Source organism: Heterocephalus glaber, unplaced genomic scaffold, assembly GCF_053883595.1.
Source record: "Heterocephalus glaber isolate CG9 unplaced genomic scaffold, H.glaber_assembly_v1.0 deba00001461, whole genome shotgun sequence".
Lineage (NCBI taxonomy): Eukaryota > Metazoa > Chordata > Mammalia > Rodentia > Bathyergidae > Heterocephalus > Heterocephalus glaber.
In genome coordinates this window covers 45,191,149-45,209,574 of record NW_028258308.1, presented here as the reverse complement: position 1 = coordinate 45,209,574, position 18,426 = coordinate 45,191,149, and the positions used below count along the sequence as shown (strand labels likewise).

Below are 18,426 nucleotides of genomic sequence, written 5' to 3'. Positions count from 1 at the left end.
TTTCTTTTCTCTAATTGCTTGTATGATTTTGATCATCTGTTGGGTTTCTGCGATCATGACTTGTGTGTCTAGGTGTAGACTTTTTTTGGTCATGGCTAGTTGGAGTTCTATATGCCTCACTTATCTGTATGTCAAATTCTTTTCCTCTGTTTGGGAAGTTTTCTCTCATTAATTCTGTGAACAGATTTTTTTATGTCCTTTGTACTTTCTTCTGCTTTTTCGTGGACTCCTGTCAGTCTTACGTTATTCTTCTTTGCATCATCTAGCAGCTGCTGGATCGATTTCTCATGGTGCCTTACTATTTTTAAGAAAGCTCTTTTTTCATAGTCACTAACTGCAATCCTGTCTTCTATACCTGATATTCTGTCTTCATATTTGCTCAATCTGCTGTGAATGCTTTCAATGGATTTTTTTGGTACCGGGGATTGAATTTGGGTCCTTCTGCTTGTGGGGCAGGTGTCGGAACCACTGAGCTAAATCCCCAGCCCTCAATGGAGTTTTTAATCTCCTGAATATCTGTTTGAATCTGTTTTGTGGATTCCATTCCTTTCCTATGCTGGGCATTCATAGCGTCCAGCATGGTCCTGAGCTCATCTATTTTTTTTATCTGTTTCTGTTCTAGAGTCTCTAATCACGTCTTTCAATCTCCTCACCATCTCTGTAGCTATCTGGGAAATTATTTGTTTTGAATTTTTCTAGAGCCTCATTCATATGTTTGTTATTTCCTGTACTTTTAGTTCAGGATGTACAAGTGGTTGATTATCAGATTTTTCTACCCCGTTTCCCCCAGAATTTGCCTTTGGTGAGCTGCAAGTCTTGCGCTTGCAAGGCAGGCACCGGAACCACTAAGCTAAATCCCCAGCCCTGTCTTCTCATTTCTAATTTTGTTATTGGTGCTGTTTTTTTGGTTTAATTCCTGGGCTGGTACTTCAATATTGCTTATTGTGAGTATCTTTATTACTTGTATTTAGAGCCCTTATGGAGTGATTGGTTGTCAGAGATATCTTCCAGGTCTAGCTGGTCTTTTTAGGTTTTGAGTCTCTAATGGCTCTTATGTAATCAACAAGGTAGTCCAGTGTGCCTTTATTGCAGAAGTTTTCTTCACTTTCCCAGTAGCCTTCAATTTTCATTGAAGAGCCTCAGAGAGGCCCTCTCTCTGTTGTTCACTTCTGCTCCATCTTCTGGAGCTCATAACCATTGCCTTTATGGCCTCTTGGTGCCTCTGCACTGTGTATTCAGATACTGTGTGGGAGGGAGGGAGGGTCCGGGAGCATATTGATGGTTTTTTTTTTAGATAAGGTCTCACTAAGTCACTGAATTGTCCAGGTGAGGCTCACCTCAGCCTCCCAGAGTGCTGTAATTATAAATGTGCACCGCCATACCTGCCTTGGCTATCTTTTTTACAGAGGGTGAAAGTTGAGGAACAAGAAAACATCAAAAATGTAATGGGAAAAAAAGAAAAGAAAAAACAACCACCTACCTTTAGGGCTGGGAATTTAGCTCAGTGGTGTTGCCTTGCAAGTGTAAGGTCCTAAGTTCGATCCCTGGTACCAGAAAAAAAATTTAATGGTACATTTGAATGAACTGAGCATTTGATTGGCTGGGGCGTAGTTTGTCAGGGTAGGCAAGCAGCCATTCCATAATTTGCAAAACAAGAATGCCTACACCCCTATTTGTGGAAAAGATTAAATGACTCTAGGTCAAAAATTCATTGAGTTCTGAGTGAAAAGGTAGTAAAGCTAACATCATCACAGATAGTGATAATACAAAAAGGCAGTAGATAAAGCTAAGACATCATTACAGATTCTGATAAAACTAACAGATTAGTAAGGGTTTTTTTTATAGTTCCTATTTCAAATTAGATTTCTCAAAGTACCTAAAATATATTATCTACCTGTAATCCCAACACTTGAGAGGCTGAAGCAGGATGACTGGAAGTTTGAAGCCAGCCTGGGCTACATGACAAATTAAAGCCCAACCTGCACTACACAGCAAGACCCTGCCTATAAATAAACAAATAAACTCTGTGTGTAATCAGATAAGATTGTATGGCTTTTTAATTCACCTTAAATTGTTGAACTTATTGTCCCCCAGTCCCTGTAATATTAGTGGGACTGGCTCTGCTCATGCATCTGCTTACTGGCATCCTTACACTGTTCATTTCTACCCTTGGTGTGTGCTGTTGCTCTTCAAAAGTCTGCCAAGTCCTCCCTGTGTTTTCCGCCTATCTAAATCTTGTCTTTTCCACAAAGTTGAGTTGAAACCCTTTCTCCTCTGCAGACTTTGATATGTCCCACTCTGTTAGATCTCCCTGTTACTGGGAAATGAACCCAGGCCTTCAGTGAGCTACATCCCAACCTCTGCCCACCCACCCCCCCTTGCATCTGAGACAGAGTCTTGCTGAGTTACCCAAGCTGGGCTCAAACTTGCAAACCTCATGCCTCAGCTTCCCAGAGTGCTGAGCTTACAGGTGTGCCCTTACCCTGGCCTCTATACTCCTTTTGACTTAATATTATACAGTTCAAGATCTAGCTATCTTCTGATTTAAGTGTGTCCCCTTTGTATCCTCAGTTGTGTTGGCTTGCTTGTGTTTGTTCTGAATTCTGATGTAGAAAAATAAGAATAAGGAACAAAGGAGGATGAAGTTAAGTCTTTAAGCTTAGAGTAAGAATATAGAGGTGGAAGGGAGACTTGGTTCAGCACATGCTTAGTGGGACCTGCCTGTGGGACCTGGACAGTTAAAGATGTAAATGTCCTATAGAGAAAAAAATGAGTTGACTCCTTACTCCTTCATGTACCTTAATAGTACTCTTTGAAGTTTATTGCTTATCCACTTAGCTCCCCACCACATTTTTTTTTTGTCTGGTACGGGGGATCAAACTCAGGACCTTGCGCTTGAGAGGCAGGTGTGGTGCCACTGAGCTAAATCCCCAGCCCCGCTCCCCACCACTTTTTGAGATCATATGAACTCTTCCTTTATTTAGCTATCTTCAACTGTTTTGCTTCTCATGAATATTCTTTAAGCAGAAAAATTACATTCACATATTACAAGAGTTGATTCAGTTATTGAACTGAATCATAAATTTTAGTAGGACATAGCACATATAATCTTTAAATGTGTTGGTTCCTTGCTTTTTCTACTTCTATTAGTTAATAACATCAATACATGTAACTTGGATTTCTAAACTCTTAAAAAATAAAAGTTTTGTTTTTATATCATACATATCAAATTTGGAACAAAGTTTATGCTGTGATTTGTTGGTTGTCATATTTACAAAGATGTTTAATTTACATAGGAAATACAGTATCTTCATTGCATTATAGCAGTTACTTGCTTTTGACTGTAAAAATATCTATTATTTAACTAATAATTTAAATAAAAATATTTTTAATGGCTGAAAATTATTACTAGATTTGAATTTGCCTGAAGAGTTGGTTGGATGAAGCAAAAACTATTTTTAATTAATGTTAAATATTTAAAACTTTCTCAAGATATTATGGACTTTAAAACCTTAATATTTCTTTTTTCCATTAGGTGCCTGCATTATTGCTTACTGGAGATATGGTTCATGGCTTGGTGCAATCAGTTGTCCAATATGTAGACAAACGGTAATGTTTTATAGCCAGAAAATATTATTTATGCAACTTCATTTTATTTATTTGGTTGACTGGAGTTTTCTGGAGTTTTTTTTAGTTTATGTAACCTTCAGGTCCCACAGGCTTTACTACTGAGCTAAACTCCCTGACCATCATTTGTAAATTTTGATTTTTGTATTTAAATTTTGAATTATTTAAATTTTTTAATAGAATATCATTGATCTAAAGCTTGTGATTTTACTCAGTTATTTAAAAAGCAAAAACATCTCTAACACACTGTAGAAAAAAGACATTTTATTTGAAATCCTACAGTTGCACTAAAAAACAACTAAGAAACATCCTGCCCAAATTATAAGTCTGTTGCAAAACCAGCAAAGGAATAATTGAACTAGCTAATCACACTTACGCATATATCTCTGACATACACTTCTTAAGGGGGTGCTGTTTTTCCTTTTTTATTTATATTTAATCTGCTTTTTGTTTGTATACTTTTAGGGGGAAGAGGTGCTGGGGGTTGAACCCAGTGCTTCGTGCATTCTGGGAAAGCGCTGTACCACTGAGCTACATCTCCAACCCTGGCCTTTTCTTAGTGAGGGTCCAGATATCTTTAAGTGCTGTAGAATAATTTATTTAATGTTTCATTTTTTTAGAGATATAGCCACATTGCATTGTCTAGAACACATTAGACATTAGTAAGGCATAAGTTTTTGTAAGTGTAAATTTGAAGACAAATATTAGCAGAGATGAGATTTGCTAATTTTTCTCTGACAAATTGGAGAAACAAAATACTGTACTAAATAATTCTGAAAAAAAGTTTTTATTTTTTTAATATAGCACAGTAGTTCATTCTGTCATTTATATATGGGGTTTTTTTTCTTTTAAACAAAAATATATACCTTTCTCCTAACAACTTAGGATCATGTAAATAGATAGCATTTTCTTTGGAAGTCTTCTAGCATATAAAATAAAGTCCTTGGGCCAGGAATGTAACTCAGTGGCACGGTGTGTGCGTGTGAGTTTGGTTCCCAGTACCAAAAAAAAAAAAAATGAAAGTCCTAAAATGGAGAGAGAACTTTCAGGTAAAATTGTTCAGTTGAATGCATACACTTATTGTTTGTTTCCTCCAGAAACTTAAGACAACAGAGACTTTTGTAAAGGCCTAAACCTACAGAGACCAAAAAAATAAAGTAAAATGATAAAAGGGAACAGCTTTTTAAAAATTCTTTATTTTGTGTGATTTTCTGTTTGGCTGTTAAATTTCACAAAGTACAACTCAGTGAATTAGAGAAACAGTGGTAATCACTACCAGATAGAGAACTACAAACTGGCCACCTGGCCCCAGAAGCACCCCAGGGTTCCCTTCAAATCTTTCCCTCTCCTTCCTCACCTAGCTCTAGCTTTTCTCTAACTTTTGTGGTAGGCATTTCCTTGATTTTGTAAATCAAGGAAATTTTGTGTTGCCTTAGCATGCATCTCTTAAGATTTTTGGGGGGCGAGGGGGTGGTCTGATTTTTTACCTTTGCATAAAAGCATACTATATGTATAGTTTTATACATGTCCATACACATACACACATACAGAGTCCACCAAAAAAAAGTATACATTGGGAAAATAAAAACTTGTATAAATATTTTAATACTAAATTTATTGAGATGTCATGAGATTGATACAATTTACCTTTGGCCTCTACAATTAATTGCAAGAGTTGCTCAAGTGTTGGCCATTAATTCCAGACATAAATTAGTATGGTGAACTGCTGAGTTGTGTATACATTTTTTTTGTGGACTCTGTGTATGCCCTTATTCTGGTACCATCACTGGTTTTTTTTGCGGGGGGGGGGGGTTGGTGCAGAAAGAGGACCAAATGTTTTCTTAACTCCTTGCTTCCATAATCTCAAATTCTACCTCACCCATATTTTACTTTTTTCATGAGGTCAGAGAGAGAATGGATTTTTTTTTTGTATTGCTTCTTCAGTTGATTTGATCTTTGACACAAAGCAATCAACACTGAACATTGAAGCTAATTTATCAGTACCATTTATCATCTTTTGCCATCTGCCAGTGACATAGAGACGAGGTAGTAGGTCTTGCATTGAAGAATTAGTCCCTGATCTGTCTTCTTTACCTGTGGATTTTCACAGGGCATTTGTATGTTCGCAAGTGGTAGCCTCTGTACTGCCCACATAGTGACTAGAGGGTAATAAGGTAAAAATGAGGTTATTTGTATAGTTATTGGTTCCCTAACTGTAAAGTAATTCATCCTCAAGACAAGACAGATGGCAAGTACTGCTCTGCCTCCAGTTTCACTGGCCTCCTTTTGTAAATGGTCATAGGAATAATAAAGCATAGGCCGCTCTGCCTCTGGCTGGACCACACTCATCACTTCTCTCTGTACATTAACACCAAATAGTCCTACCCACATCAAGGCTTAGCTTTAAGTTTCAAGGTTTCTGACTCCCCAGCAGAAATCCTTCTTTTCTTTTCTTTTTTTTTTTTTTTTTGTACTGGGGATCAAACTCGGGTCCTTGAGCTTGCGCAGCAGGCGGCGAAACCACTGAGCTAAACCCCCGGCCCAGAAATCCTTCTTTTCTAGCATTGCTATAACATCACCCCTAGTGCTATATAACCCACTGTGGAACAGGCCTGACTCCCCTTCTAGTTTGAGTATTGACGTGACTCGGGCAAGGCCACATCTTTGTTTATTTTCTATTTGTAGCACTAACACAGTGCCTAACCTACAGTAGATGCTCAATTTTTTTTTTTGTACCGGGGATCGAACTCGGGTCCTTGTGCTTGTGAGGCAAGCGGTGGAATCACTGAGCTAAATCCCCGGCCCAGTAGATGCTCAATTAATGTTAATTGACAGGATGAATTTTTATTAATAAACCTATGAATGAAGAAATGGCTGCCTCTACTGATCCTACTTACTGGGATTAGTCACTCCTTTGTTGAGCTGTTTGGAAAGCCTCTGAACAGTGGGAAGCCCTGGTTTTACAGCTGGAACTAGAAAAGGATAAAAACAATAGCTAGGTAGTTTAAAACAACCTGTCCTACTCCCATTTTTAACTCATCTTTTATTTTTGGGACCGGGAATCGAACTCAAGGCCTTGTCCTTGCCAGGCAGGTGCTGTACCACTAAGCTACATCCCTAGCCCTTTAGCTCATCTTATAACCCAGCAGTGACCGTTTTCTGTAGGTTGTATTTTAAAATGTGTTTCTCTCTCTTTCTCTCTCTCTCTCTCCTGTCCTTTCTGTTTCTTTCTTTGTCTTTCTGTCTGTCTGTCTTTCTTTTTTTGTTGGTACTGGGGCTCAAACTCAGGATCTTGTGCTTGCCAGGCAGGTGCAGCGCCACTGAGCTACATCCCTGGCCCAAATGTTTGTTTTTCAAGGTCTTGTTACCTTTAAATTATCCTAATATAGTTCTGGGACATTGGTGTATCCTTCTTACCACAAGGAAGGAATCAGGGTTAAAGATATTATGTTCTACAACTGTATCAAGAGCTACAATTTTTATTTAGTAGATTTCAGTGTTTGAGAGTTGCTTCTTCTAATAACTTAATCTGCATATTATCCATATTATGGTAGCATTCAAAAATATGTCAAATAATAGTAAGAATAAAGAATCTTTTTTTCTTTTTTAATACTGATAATTAAACCCAGGGAGTCCTGAGCTACATCTCCTCCACATTTTATTTTTAGTTTTTGAGACAGGGTCTCAGTAAGTTGGCCTCAAACTTGAGATCCTCTTGACCTAGCCTCCTAGTAGGTAGGATTACGGGCATGTACCACCACGCCCAGCTAGAAATCATTATTTAATACCAAAGCAGAAAAATCTGTTTTTTCTCTCTCAAAGTGATAGGTTCTGTACATATTTTTAATGTCACTTTGCTCCTGAAAGTTTTCTCATCATTCTTATATCTTCAATATATATTTGCCCAAACAGAACTACTGAATTTATCCCTGTGTGGGAGAAAAGTATTAGAACTAGTGTTTGGATTCCCATTTTGTCTTATAGGGGTTCAAATATATTTTGCTTTGTGTGTGTGTGTTTGTGTGTGTGTGTGTGTGCTGGGGATCAGACACAGGGCTAGGCAAGTGCTTCTCCCATTGAGCTACATTCCCAACCCCTTACATTGGATTTTACTATAAGGCAATAACCTACTTGTTTTCCCTGCATGTTGTCTTTATTAAAAGAAATGAGTAAAATATTAATTCAAAAGCTTTTCTCATTCTATTGAAACAGAAACTGAAAAAGTTGGTGCAGAATATTTAAGAGCTTTTTCTTATAATTATAGGTAACTTTACTCCTAACGATATTTGGTGACACTGATCAATCTCAGGATGTTGTAAGATTATATCAAGATGTTAATGATTATAATCGGAGATTCTCAGGGCAGCCCAGATCTGTGAGTATTATTACAACAGTGGAAAATTAGAGAGAGTTATTATATTTCTTTTTGTAAAGGTTTTACTATTTTTGTTTTATTCTATCTTATTTACCCTGCTTTTCTATTTGACTCATTTTAGTTTCTCATACCCTAACAAATAAATCTGTGAACATGACAGAATGTGTACTTCTAGAACTGAAACTCTACAAAGAGAAGATTTTCCTTGAAAGCCACGAAATCTCTTCTGGGCCCCAGACTGAGTCTGATGCTTGACTGACATTTCTGTCTGGCCAGGCACCTCACACTTAACATGTGGAATGTTGAACTAATTCCTTCCTTGACTCATTCTTTTCTGTTTTGATTTCCTCTTCTCCCCATTTCTCTCATCTGATCTATAAGTCCTATCATTTCTTGCTCTTTTCTGGGTGCCTGTTATTTTTGCTTCATAAAAAATATGATGTTGTACATCTCTCAGTCACCAGAGTAATTGTGCTAGCCTAAGCTATTGTCATCTGCTCTGGCTAACCGCCCCCCCCCCAACACACACACATACTTCTACTTTTTTCTCTACTCAGCAGCCTAGTATTTTCAGGCCATGATGCTCTCATGTTTTAAAACTTCCAAGTTTTTGCCAGGCATGGTGATGCAGGCCTGCAGTCCCAGCACTTAGAAGCCTGAGACAGGAGGATTGCCACAAGTTGACGGACAGCCAGGGCTACATAGTTTAAGGCTAGCCTGAACTACAAAGTGAGACTCTGTTGGGGCGGGGGCGGGGGGGGGGCTTCCAATAATTGGTACCAGAGATCAAACTTGGGACCTTGCGCTTGGAAGGCAGGCGGCGGAACCACTGAGCTAAATCCCCAACAAGATTTCCAATATTTGAACTAATGTTCTTATTCCTTCCTGTTATTCACAGGGCCCTACTTGATCTAGTCCTCCCTCCCTCTATCCTTTGCACTTTGCCTCACTGACCACACTTAATCCCTTAGAGCATGCTCTTCAGTTCTTCCCACCTTCAGGTCTTCACATGAGACATTTTCTTGGCTTTGCCTCCTTGTTCTCCTAATTTCCTACTTCTCATCCCTTTGATGATAACTGTCTTAAATAGACTCTCTTCAGAGAGGCTTTTCCTGACTAGCATTGCCCCCTGTACATTTCCTTCATAGCATTTTATCACAGGCAGTAATCAATCCAATCTTGCATATTATTTCTCTGTGAATAGACTAAAAAGCATGAGGGCAAGGATTTGTGTTTTTTTTATTTACTACTACATTCTCAGTGGCATATTTAGTGCCTGGGGTTTAGACTTGTGTTTGTTGAATAAATTAATGAGTTATACTTAAGATAAGAATTGATACTATGGTTCCCAGCCAAAAATATTAAGCTATTAAAATACTTCAGTATTAAACAAATGTGTGCTTTTCTGCTTCCTAGTTCTTTGCTATATAATGTCATGTATCATTTTCTAGGCGTTTAAGCAATAAAGACACCTATTATTTTTACTTTCTTTTTTTTTTTTTTGGTACCGGGGATCGAACTCGGGTCCTTCCACTTGCAGGGCAGGTGGTGAAACCACTGAGCTAGATCCCCGGCAAGACACCTATTATTATCCTCTATAATTGTTTAGAAACCTCTTTTGCTATTTTTAATCCAGCAATATTTTTATGGTATATGTTGAAATCACAATATAAAAAAGGCATTTAGCTCTTTAATATTCTTCCACAGTTTGAGTAAGAATATGTTTAATAGACAAGTATTTCTTAGTAACTTTGTATTTCTTGCCTAATTACTGCAGATTTTTGTATAAATTATATCACATTAGAAGTGAATAAAATAGCTCTGAGAAAGAACAGAAAGATATTCAGAAGATATACTAGATTTTCATGACAATATTTAAAATAATTTACCATAGGCTTAGTGGAAGCTGTGTAGCTGGGGTTTTTTATTAGTTCCTTCCATAAAGAAGTAGAAAATTAACATAGAAAATTATTCTAAAAAGATCATTTTTTAGTCTTGTGACCACTTTTCTAAAAGGAGTACAAGTTTTTTTCTAGGGGAGCTTTTAAAACTATTTTCTCCTCACTCAGCTTTAAAAAATTTTTGTCTCCTCTTTTTCCTCAATAACCTTGGTTCTTGTTAAATAAAATGCCTACCCAAAATTAGACTTAGGATTCTGATACTGATGGTTAGTAATAGCTGAACTCTATGCAGAGGAATAACCAGAAGTGATTCACTGTGAGGAATTCATTTCACTGTGATACTTAATACCTCTCAAAGTTCATGTATCTCTAATACATAGTTTACAAAAATTTTTCATGTATAACCTCTTAATTTCTAATAATCCCTATGGATTACTCAATGCTCAAATTACTAAATGCTCAATTAGTTGAATTATCTCTTATGGGTTAAAACAACTGTCCCCAAGATCACCTGGCTAATGGGTGACCGACTTTGAATTCAAACTCAGGCCCATCTCTTTATAAAGTGGACATTGAAGCTCAAGGCTCAGATTTGTTCTGTATACAAAGTTTTTGGTTTAGTTCATTTTACTAACTCACATTAGAGATAACTTGAGTTTTACACAACTACAAGTTGAGTATCCCTTATCTGAAGTACAATGGGACCAGATTTCAGAGTTTTTTGGATTTGGGAATATTTGCATAGGCTTTACCAGTTGAACATCTCTAATCAGAAAATCCAAAATTTGAAATGCTCAAAAAACTTTTTGAGTGATGCTCAAAGAGTTTCAGGTATTGAAGTATTTTAGATTCAAGTATTGAAGTATTTTAGATTTCAGAGCATTTTGGATTTTGCAGCATTTCCAATTTTGGGCTTTTAGATAAGGGATACTTAACCTGTATATCCCATATTTTAAGCTTTGTTGGCATTTACTTTTTTTGTTTTTTTTTTTTCAAATTACCTGCAATAAGACCTATTTTGTAAGAAGCTAGTAAAGAACTATATTTAAATAAAATGCATTATGAGAAAATAAGTATCCAATCAGTACACAAAATTCTTTGATTCATCTTGAGTTTGAACATTGTAAAAACATTATGTTGTTTTTAATCTGACATATTAAATGCTATTTCATAATATTTGTTTTTCCCTCTACCAGATTATGGAAAGAATCATGGATCTACCCACTTTACTGAGACATGCTTTCAGGGAAATGTTTTCAGTTGGGGGTCTTTTCTGGATGTTTCGCATTAGGATAATACTTTGTTTAATGGGAGCTTTTTTTTATCTTATATCACCTCTAGATTTTGTACCTGAAGCCTTGTTTGGAATTCTAGGCTTTCTAGATGATTTCTTTGTCATCTTTTTGTTGCTTATCTACATCTCTATTATGTATCGAGAAGTTATAACCCAGAGGCTAACCAGATGAATAAAGAAATGAATTTAACTAGAATATTTGAGCTAAAGTACAATACCAAACAGAAGGACTCGTGTTAGTATAAATTAGCTAAATATTATCTTCTAAGGTTAAAACCACTATATGACAAACATCAGATTATCATTTGACAGATGCCTAGCAATATATAACTGGAATTTTTACATGTTCTAATATTAAGATCAGAATTACAATAACTTAGAGCTGTATGTTGATTCTATGTTGTCTATAAAGTCTCTGGGAAAATATGGAATTACTAAAAAAGAAGTATTTTGACATCTTTTCCCCAAAATTACTTAGATTAATTGGATATGCTATACAGTATTGTTAAATGTAGTTTATCTTTCTTAATAGCTACCTATACAATAATATGTAGCTATGAAACTCATCTAAATATTTTTGTTACAATAAAATATTGGAGAAAAGTTAGTGTTTCTTTTAGTACTAGCTAAATTTTGTGCAGTGGGAGCAGTTATGCTTTTCCATTCAGGTATAATTCTTTCTTACCAGCTGAAACTGAAGAAACTTGAGCTTTATAATTTGACTTCATATTCTAGTTTATGGAACATTTTTTAATCAATAGAATTAACAAGATGAAGGCATTTATCTCCAGTTAGCATACTTGATGTTCATAGTTATGACATTTGTACAAGTTTGGTCCTTTGATAGGAATACAAACAGAAATAACTCATAGGGCTGGGGATTTAGCTCAGTGGTTCCGTCGCCTACCCTGCAAGTGCAAGGACCCGAGTTCAATCCCCGGCACTAAAAAAAATTACAAAAAACATTGTTTTAGAAGCCTGGGTGATACTGTGTTTCTGAAGAAACTGGATCATTATATCTATTAGCACCAAAGCCCTTAGGGAGGTAATAACACTATTTAAATTTGATGAGAAAAATTACTGGTTAGCTCTAGTAACAGAATGGACAAATTTGGTTGTGCATTGTCAGAAAAGTTTTATAATTCTGTCTCCTAGCTGGCAGCATATAACTCCATTTCCTGTCTTGTGCACAATGAGCACACGTGTCGGAGGTGATTTTATTGCATAGGGAAGCTCTTACGTTTGTGTTTGTATTCTGATGGCCATGGCATGAGTATCTAATGCTCTCTTTACACATTTCTGTTGGAGACTAGTCAGTACAAGTATTACAGGATCCTTTCTCATTCTTTTGGCATTGCTCATTGGTGGCCTGAAGAAAGCAGGATGTCAGTGTGATCTTTGTTACCTGCAGTCACTGATACTAATATTATCCATCAATTTGTTACTGAGCCTCATTGTGTGTACACAAGAAAAAAAAGAGAAAACCTATCGATTTTCCCACGTTAATCAGCTTGGCCATCAGCTAATGAGATTCTGAATGTAGTCAATTTATGTTTTCTAATTTGGACCTAGGACAGAGCTAGTGCTTTTCATAGAAATAGGAATGCTTAGATATAGCCCACTGTAGTTACAGCAATTCCTCATACTTTTCATTTTATCCTTAGGGAAATCTTGTGAGGAAGGAATGGCATTTACCTTCCTTTTCATAGATGAAATCCCTGTGGTATTGATGAAAGTTTTATCTTTTGCCAGAAGTCATAGAACAAATAAGTGGTGGTTGTTAGGTAGACATGAAGGATGTTAAGGAGATGCAGGAGAGAAATTGGAATCCTTTGGAAGTCTTTCATAGTGCATTATTACTTCACTGGAATAAGACACTTAGGTGCTCCTAAGAGAAAAAGGCCTAGAAAGATGACACATCAGAAACTTCATGAATTCTAATTCTATACTTCCAAACCAACCTTCTTGAGAGAGTGACTGATGTATGTTATAGAAAAATATTTCAGCTCAGGTATGTTTGAAAAATTCAGTGAGTAGGAGGTTATTACACCAGACTGGAAATGCATATCCTACCCATGATAAATCTGGTGTGGGACTATAGCAACATCATTTTCTGAAAGGACTTTATTTTCTGTGTATGTGTTCTCCAATTTGTTGAATTTCTGGTTATAATAATTTTGTAATGTCTGGAATTATTACTGCTTTCTTGGTTGAGATGTACCAAATTTTGTAACATACAAAAGCACTGTATGATCTGAGGTATTTATGAAACTGAAAAATAAACATTCTGACATCTCAGAATTTTAGACCTAATTTTAAGGTCATTTTCACTGATCACTAGTGATAAATACAGAAGAGATCTGAAAGTAAAGTATAGTCAATCAGTGTTTTAACCATCACAGTAATACTTGTATGATTCAGAGTTACATCATGTTAAGTCAAAGCAACTATTTGATTTTTTTTTTAAATGCTGGAACTGTTTCAAAAACAGATGGTCCAACCCAAGGAGCAGATCACAGAAACAGTTCTAACTGCCACTTAATAGTAGTTTCAACTCCTACAGTTCTCAGCATTTGAGAGCAAGGACAGAAGGACTCGTGCTGATTGATCCCTGTGGCTTTGCAGATACCTACCTCACAGAGTTGGTGGAGAAGATTGACTGGTTCAAATTTTGTGATTTGAAGTTTGTCAAATATTTAATTCTTCTGAATAAAAGCAGCATATCTAAAAATTTTTAAAAGGTGTGATTTCTGTGTTTAATATATGCTTTAAAATTTAGAACTGTTGGGCTGGGGATATAGTGCAGTAGTGCCCCGCCAGCCTACAAGTGCAAGGTCCTGAGTTTGATTCTCAGTAGTGGAAACAAATAAATAAAATTTAGAACTCTTGAGAGCATTAATTATAATGATTGCAATGGTTTTTGTCTTGTTTTGCAGTACTGAGGATTGAACCCAGGACCTTTGCACTGAACTATATGCCCAGCCCTTTTTTAGTTTTTAAGACAGGATCTTAAGACCCTGTCAGTAAATTGTCCAAGCAAGGCCTGAATTTGTGGTTGGCCTGCTTCAGCCTCCCACAGTGCTAGGATTACAGGTGTGCACTGCCATGCCTGACTACGATGGGGTTTTTTTTATAGTTTACATATGTAATTTTATTGTATTTCATAATTGCTGTGAACATTTTATTGTGCATACACATTCCTCTATGGGTTTACATCCAAAACTATGTGTATATTATGATGGCAATTTGAAATACTTATTCAAAATCATAATTTTGGCAATACATGATTTTTCTGTTTTTAAGTACTGACTTTACAACTTAATTCTATCTTAAGCGGTAATTCAACTCTATATTCATAAAGAAACAGAAAGGGAAAAATATTTTCTCCTTCATGTTAACTTTTTTTCTGACAGTAGTTAGTGTCTATGGGGGCACAGTGGGATGTTTTAGGACATTTACACATTATGTATTAACTCAGGATATTTAGGTTATCCTTCTGAAGTGGTTATCTCTTTTTGGGTTTTTTTTGTTTTTTGGGTTTTTTTTGGTACCAGGGATCAAACTCAGGACCTCGCCCTTGTTAGGCAGGCGCTATGCTGCTGAGCTAAATCCCCAGCCCCCTGAAATGGTTATCTCTTTGTGATGATACCAAAATCTCCTAGCTATTTTCAATCATATTACACAATACTGTTACCTGTAGTCATCCTTCTGTGTAATAGAACAATCCCCATTACTGTTCCTCCCCACTGTCCAGTACCCACATACTATGGCTTTATCACTAATAAACATCCAACATCTGGTATTTCAAATTAATTTTAAATATTTTTAAATTTTAAAAGTGAGTTTTGTTTTTAAGGAAAATTATTTAATCTGGGCAACTTATTCTGGACAAAAAAGGTTGAGTTTAAATAGATTATGCTAGATTTCTGTACAGATTGATTTCCTGCCCCTATTTTGTTTATAGAGTATATTTGACAAATGAAGTTTTCTGAGTCTGTGCTCTCCTGTCTGCTACAATATCCCCCATGCTTATCTCTTAGCTATTGGTTTTTTTTCTTTAGTACTGGTGGTTGTACCCAAGGCCTTTTCACTGAGTTACATCCCTAGCACTTTTAAAATTTTCTATATTTTTCAGACAGGGTCTACTAAATTGCCCAGGGCTTGACCTTGCACTCTTGCCTGAGCTTCAAAAGTGCTGGGATTATAGGTGTGCACTAGTATACCCAGCTAGCCCTTTGTTTTTTGTGGGGGTTTTGGGGGGTTTTTTCCAGCTAGCCCTTTGAAACAAAGTGTACTCTAGACCCCTCTGTCTTGCTAAATAGCAGTCCACAACCTGGGACTGGGTTGGAGAAGCAAGAGGTACTCAAGGCTTTTCTGGCCTCAGTCTTAAGAGTTTCCCAAGAACAGGCCAATAGACTTTGGCTCTGACAGGAGATAAAACTCACATAGACATGCCCAAGCATTTGGTGTCAGAACTAGACAGTCTTCGTGGAATTGATATTTTCAACATTTATTCGAATAAGCCAGTGGGGTGTTATCAGCTAATGCCACCTTCATCTGTCTACATCTTCTGATTTGTCCTGTCACACATGAAGAGTAAATGCTCCATTAGAAGACACTGAGCACGGTCTGACAAGGTTGTCCCTAGTGCAAGCTTCATTCTTTCACAGTAGGCCCCTTGAGGGATCTGTGGTATGGAAGAGCCCTCTCTAGGTCTAAAGATGTTTTAAAGTCACAGTAACAATTTAGATTTTAGTTTAAAAAACAAAACTAAAAAAAATTCAGATCAAAATTCACATTCTTTTAAGTTATAAGCACACATTGTAAACATTAATGTATTTCACTGTGACATTTATTGACAATTGTCAGGTAAAAGAGCCAAAGACCAAGACCAGACCAGGCCACAACAAGCCTTTATTAGGGGAATAGATCTGCCAGGCTGTCTCTGAACAAAGGAGAAACAAAAGCAATATGGGCGGGGCAGGGAGAGTCTTTTATAGAGACTGGGGTGGGGTTTGTAGGGGCTGAGGTGGGGTTGAGTGAGGTAGTGACTAGGGAATGGAGGAGCCAGTGATGTCACTAGGTGGTAGGAGGTGAGTGAGTATTAGGTTACTTTCTAGGTGGGAACAGGGGCATACTGGGAAGAAGGGTTTATTCTTGGGTGGGAGCAACCATCTTGACATGACGTCACACGGGAGGGGGCAAGGCACGATATGAAGAGGGCAGCTACTATACATAATAGCTGCTGAGTTAGTGGGAGACCTATCAACACTTTTAATAGGTCTTAGAGAAAAAGCTAGTTTGTTTATATTTACCTGTTACCATAATCTTTCACTAATCCTAGAATATTAGAGCTATAACATTGTTTAAACTAGCTTTAATAGTATTTTCTTTTTGAAAATCAGATGAAAGCTCTGGATAGTTTACCAGAAAAAATGTGTATACATGTACATGTATGTTTGGGGAAAACTTGGTGTTTGAGAATTGCATGCCACAGGTGGAAGATGCCAAAAGATTAAAAAAAAAAAAAAAAAAAAAAAGAAGCAGAAAGATGCAAATTGCATAAAGTACAATTTAATAGGGCCCAAGGGAAGAGGAATAACTTGAGTAGGAGCAAGACAGGATTCCCACACCCCAAGATAGGAGGAAGGGGGTTTATGTTAAACTACACAAAGGTGATCTTCAGCAAAGGGAATGTAACCAGGCTTTCTCAAAAAGTATTAACATATCAAATGGTGGTAAGAAACAGTCCAGGCACCAGCAGCCAGTACCGAATCTTTAACAATTTTATCTTGTATGACTTGGAAAATGTTCCATAGTCACCTGATGGGCAAAATGGCTATAGTTATGTCAAGCTGGATCCCTACAACATACATGGATCATTTTCCAGTAATTCTCAGGTGATTCACCAAAACACCTGTGGACTTGTGGATTCAAAATTAAGAATTCCTCATTTAGTACCATAGTTTTATTCTACAGGTAAAAAAGATGAGGTCCAGAAAGCACAAATACTGTATCAACAGTAAACCAGAGCCAGGCATGGTGAGCATGTCTATAATCCCAGTACCCTTGGAGGCTGAGGCAGGAGGATTACAAGTTTGAGCTCAGTCTGGGCAACTTACCAGGACTGTCTCAAGATATAAAATAAAAAGGCTGAGGGTATAGCTTAGTGCAAAGGCCCTGGGTTCAAGGTTCATTACCACCAAAAAAAAGGGGGGGTGGGGTAGGGAAGAGGTAAGAGGAGGAAGAGAACTGTAACCAGCCAGTAAGTGGCTGAGGGAAATCCAACCATAGCACAAACTAAATTGGCTGGACTCACTCTGGGTTAGTAATTACAAAAATCAGCACTCTACATTAGCAGATGGTCTGCTGCGGCTTCAGGAGCTTTCATTCTCAACCTCTAGGATTACTTTATACTTTCTCTTCAGACATTCCCCAGTCCTGCAACCACACAATAACCCAGCTTCCTAAGTCAGTCTTCCCCTTCCAAATCCTTTATCTTGCTGAGGGAAATAGCTTTTTTTCTTTTAGGTCATTTCCATCTCAGGTAATAGCCTTTTCCTTGTCATCTATCTAAACGCTCAAGCCAGACATTGAAGCTTAGAAATTCAAGCCCAAGTCACTCTTGGTAACTAGATTCCTATGTTCCTCTCATAAGCACTGATCAGCAAACTCTAACATTTTTACCATCTAAATATATCTAAAATCCCAATACTCCCTCTGCAACCACATTGGTCAAAGCTACTACCATCTTTTCCTCATTTGCCTTTTTTTTTTTCCATACTGGGGATCAAACTCAGGACCCTGCACTTGCAAGGTAGGTGCAGTGCCACTGAACTAAATTCCCAGTCTGCAACAGCCTCTTAACTGCTCACTTGCGCTTCTGTTCTTCTTGAAGTCATTTCCCAATAGGCAGAATGACCTTTTAAAAATGTTTATTAGAGGCTGGGGATGTAGTTCAGTGGCAGAGCAGTTGAGTAGCAAGTATGAAGCCCTTAATTCGATCTCCAACACCACACACACACAAAAAAGTACAGTATCAGGTTGTTTCACTGCCTAAAATGGTCTTTACTTTCCCACCTGGTATCTAAACCAGTAACTGCATGCTCACTTTATCTCCTCCCCACTGCTCTCATGATTTGTCACTTTTCAGTTCATAGAAAACAGAACTCTTGACACCTAGTAGTCAGGGCCTTAGCACACATTCCCTCTGCCTGGAATGGTCCCTC

General features: G+C 37.3%; 1 protein-coding gene across 9 annotated transcripts in view; it reads left to right on the top strand.

The window, feature by feature from the left end:
- Nucleotides 1–13,928, top strand: part of Rnf170 (ring finger protein 170) — a 60,592-nt gene extending 46,664 nt beyond the window's left edge. For 8 of the 9 annotated variants that reach the window (XM_087180415.1, XM_087180416.1, XM_021236734.2 and 5 more), the window contains 3 exons: nucleotides 3,536–3,609; nucleotides 7,892–8,002; nucleotides 11,100–13,928. In XM_087180415.1, the coding sequence (XP_087036541.1) occupies nucleotides 3,536–3,609; nucleotides 7,892–8,002; nucleotides 11,100–11,369 (455 nt within the window). In that variant the 3' untranslated portion in view covers nucleotides 11,370–13,928. Of the gene's footprint in view, nucleotides 1–3,535; nucleotides 3,610–7,891; nucleotides 8,003–8,123; nucleotides 8,306–11,099 lie in introns of those variants that run through there. The other variant, XM_087180417.1, reaches the window with a different exon arrangement.
- The last annotated feature ends 4,498 nt before the right edge of the window (nucleotides 13,929–18,426 follow it).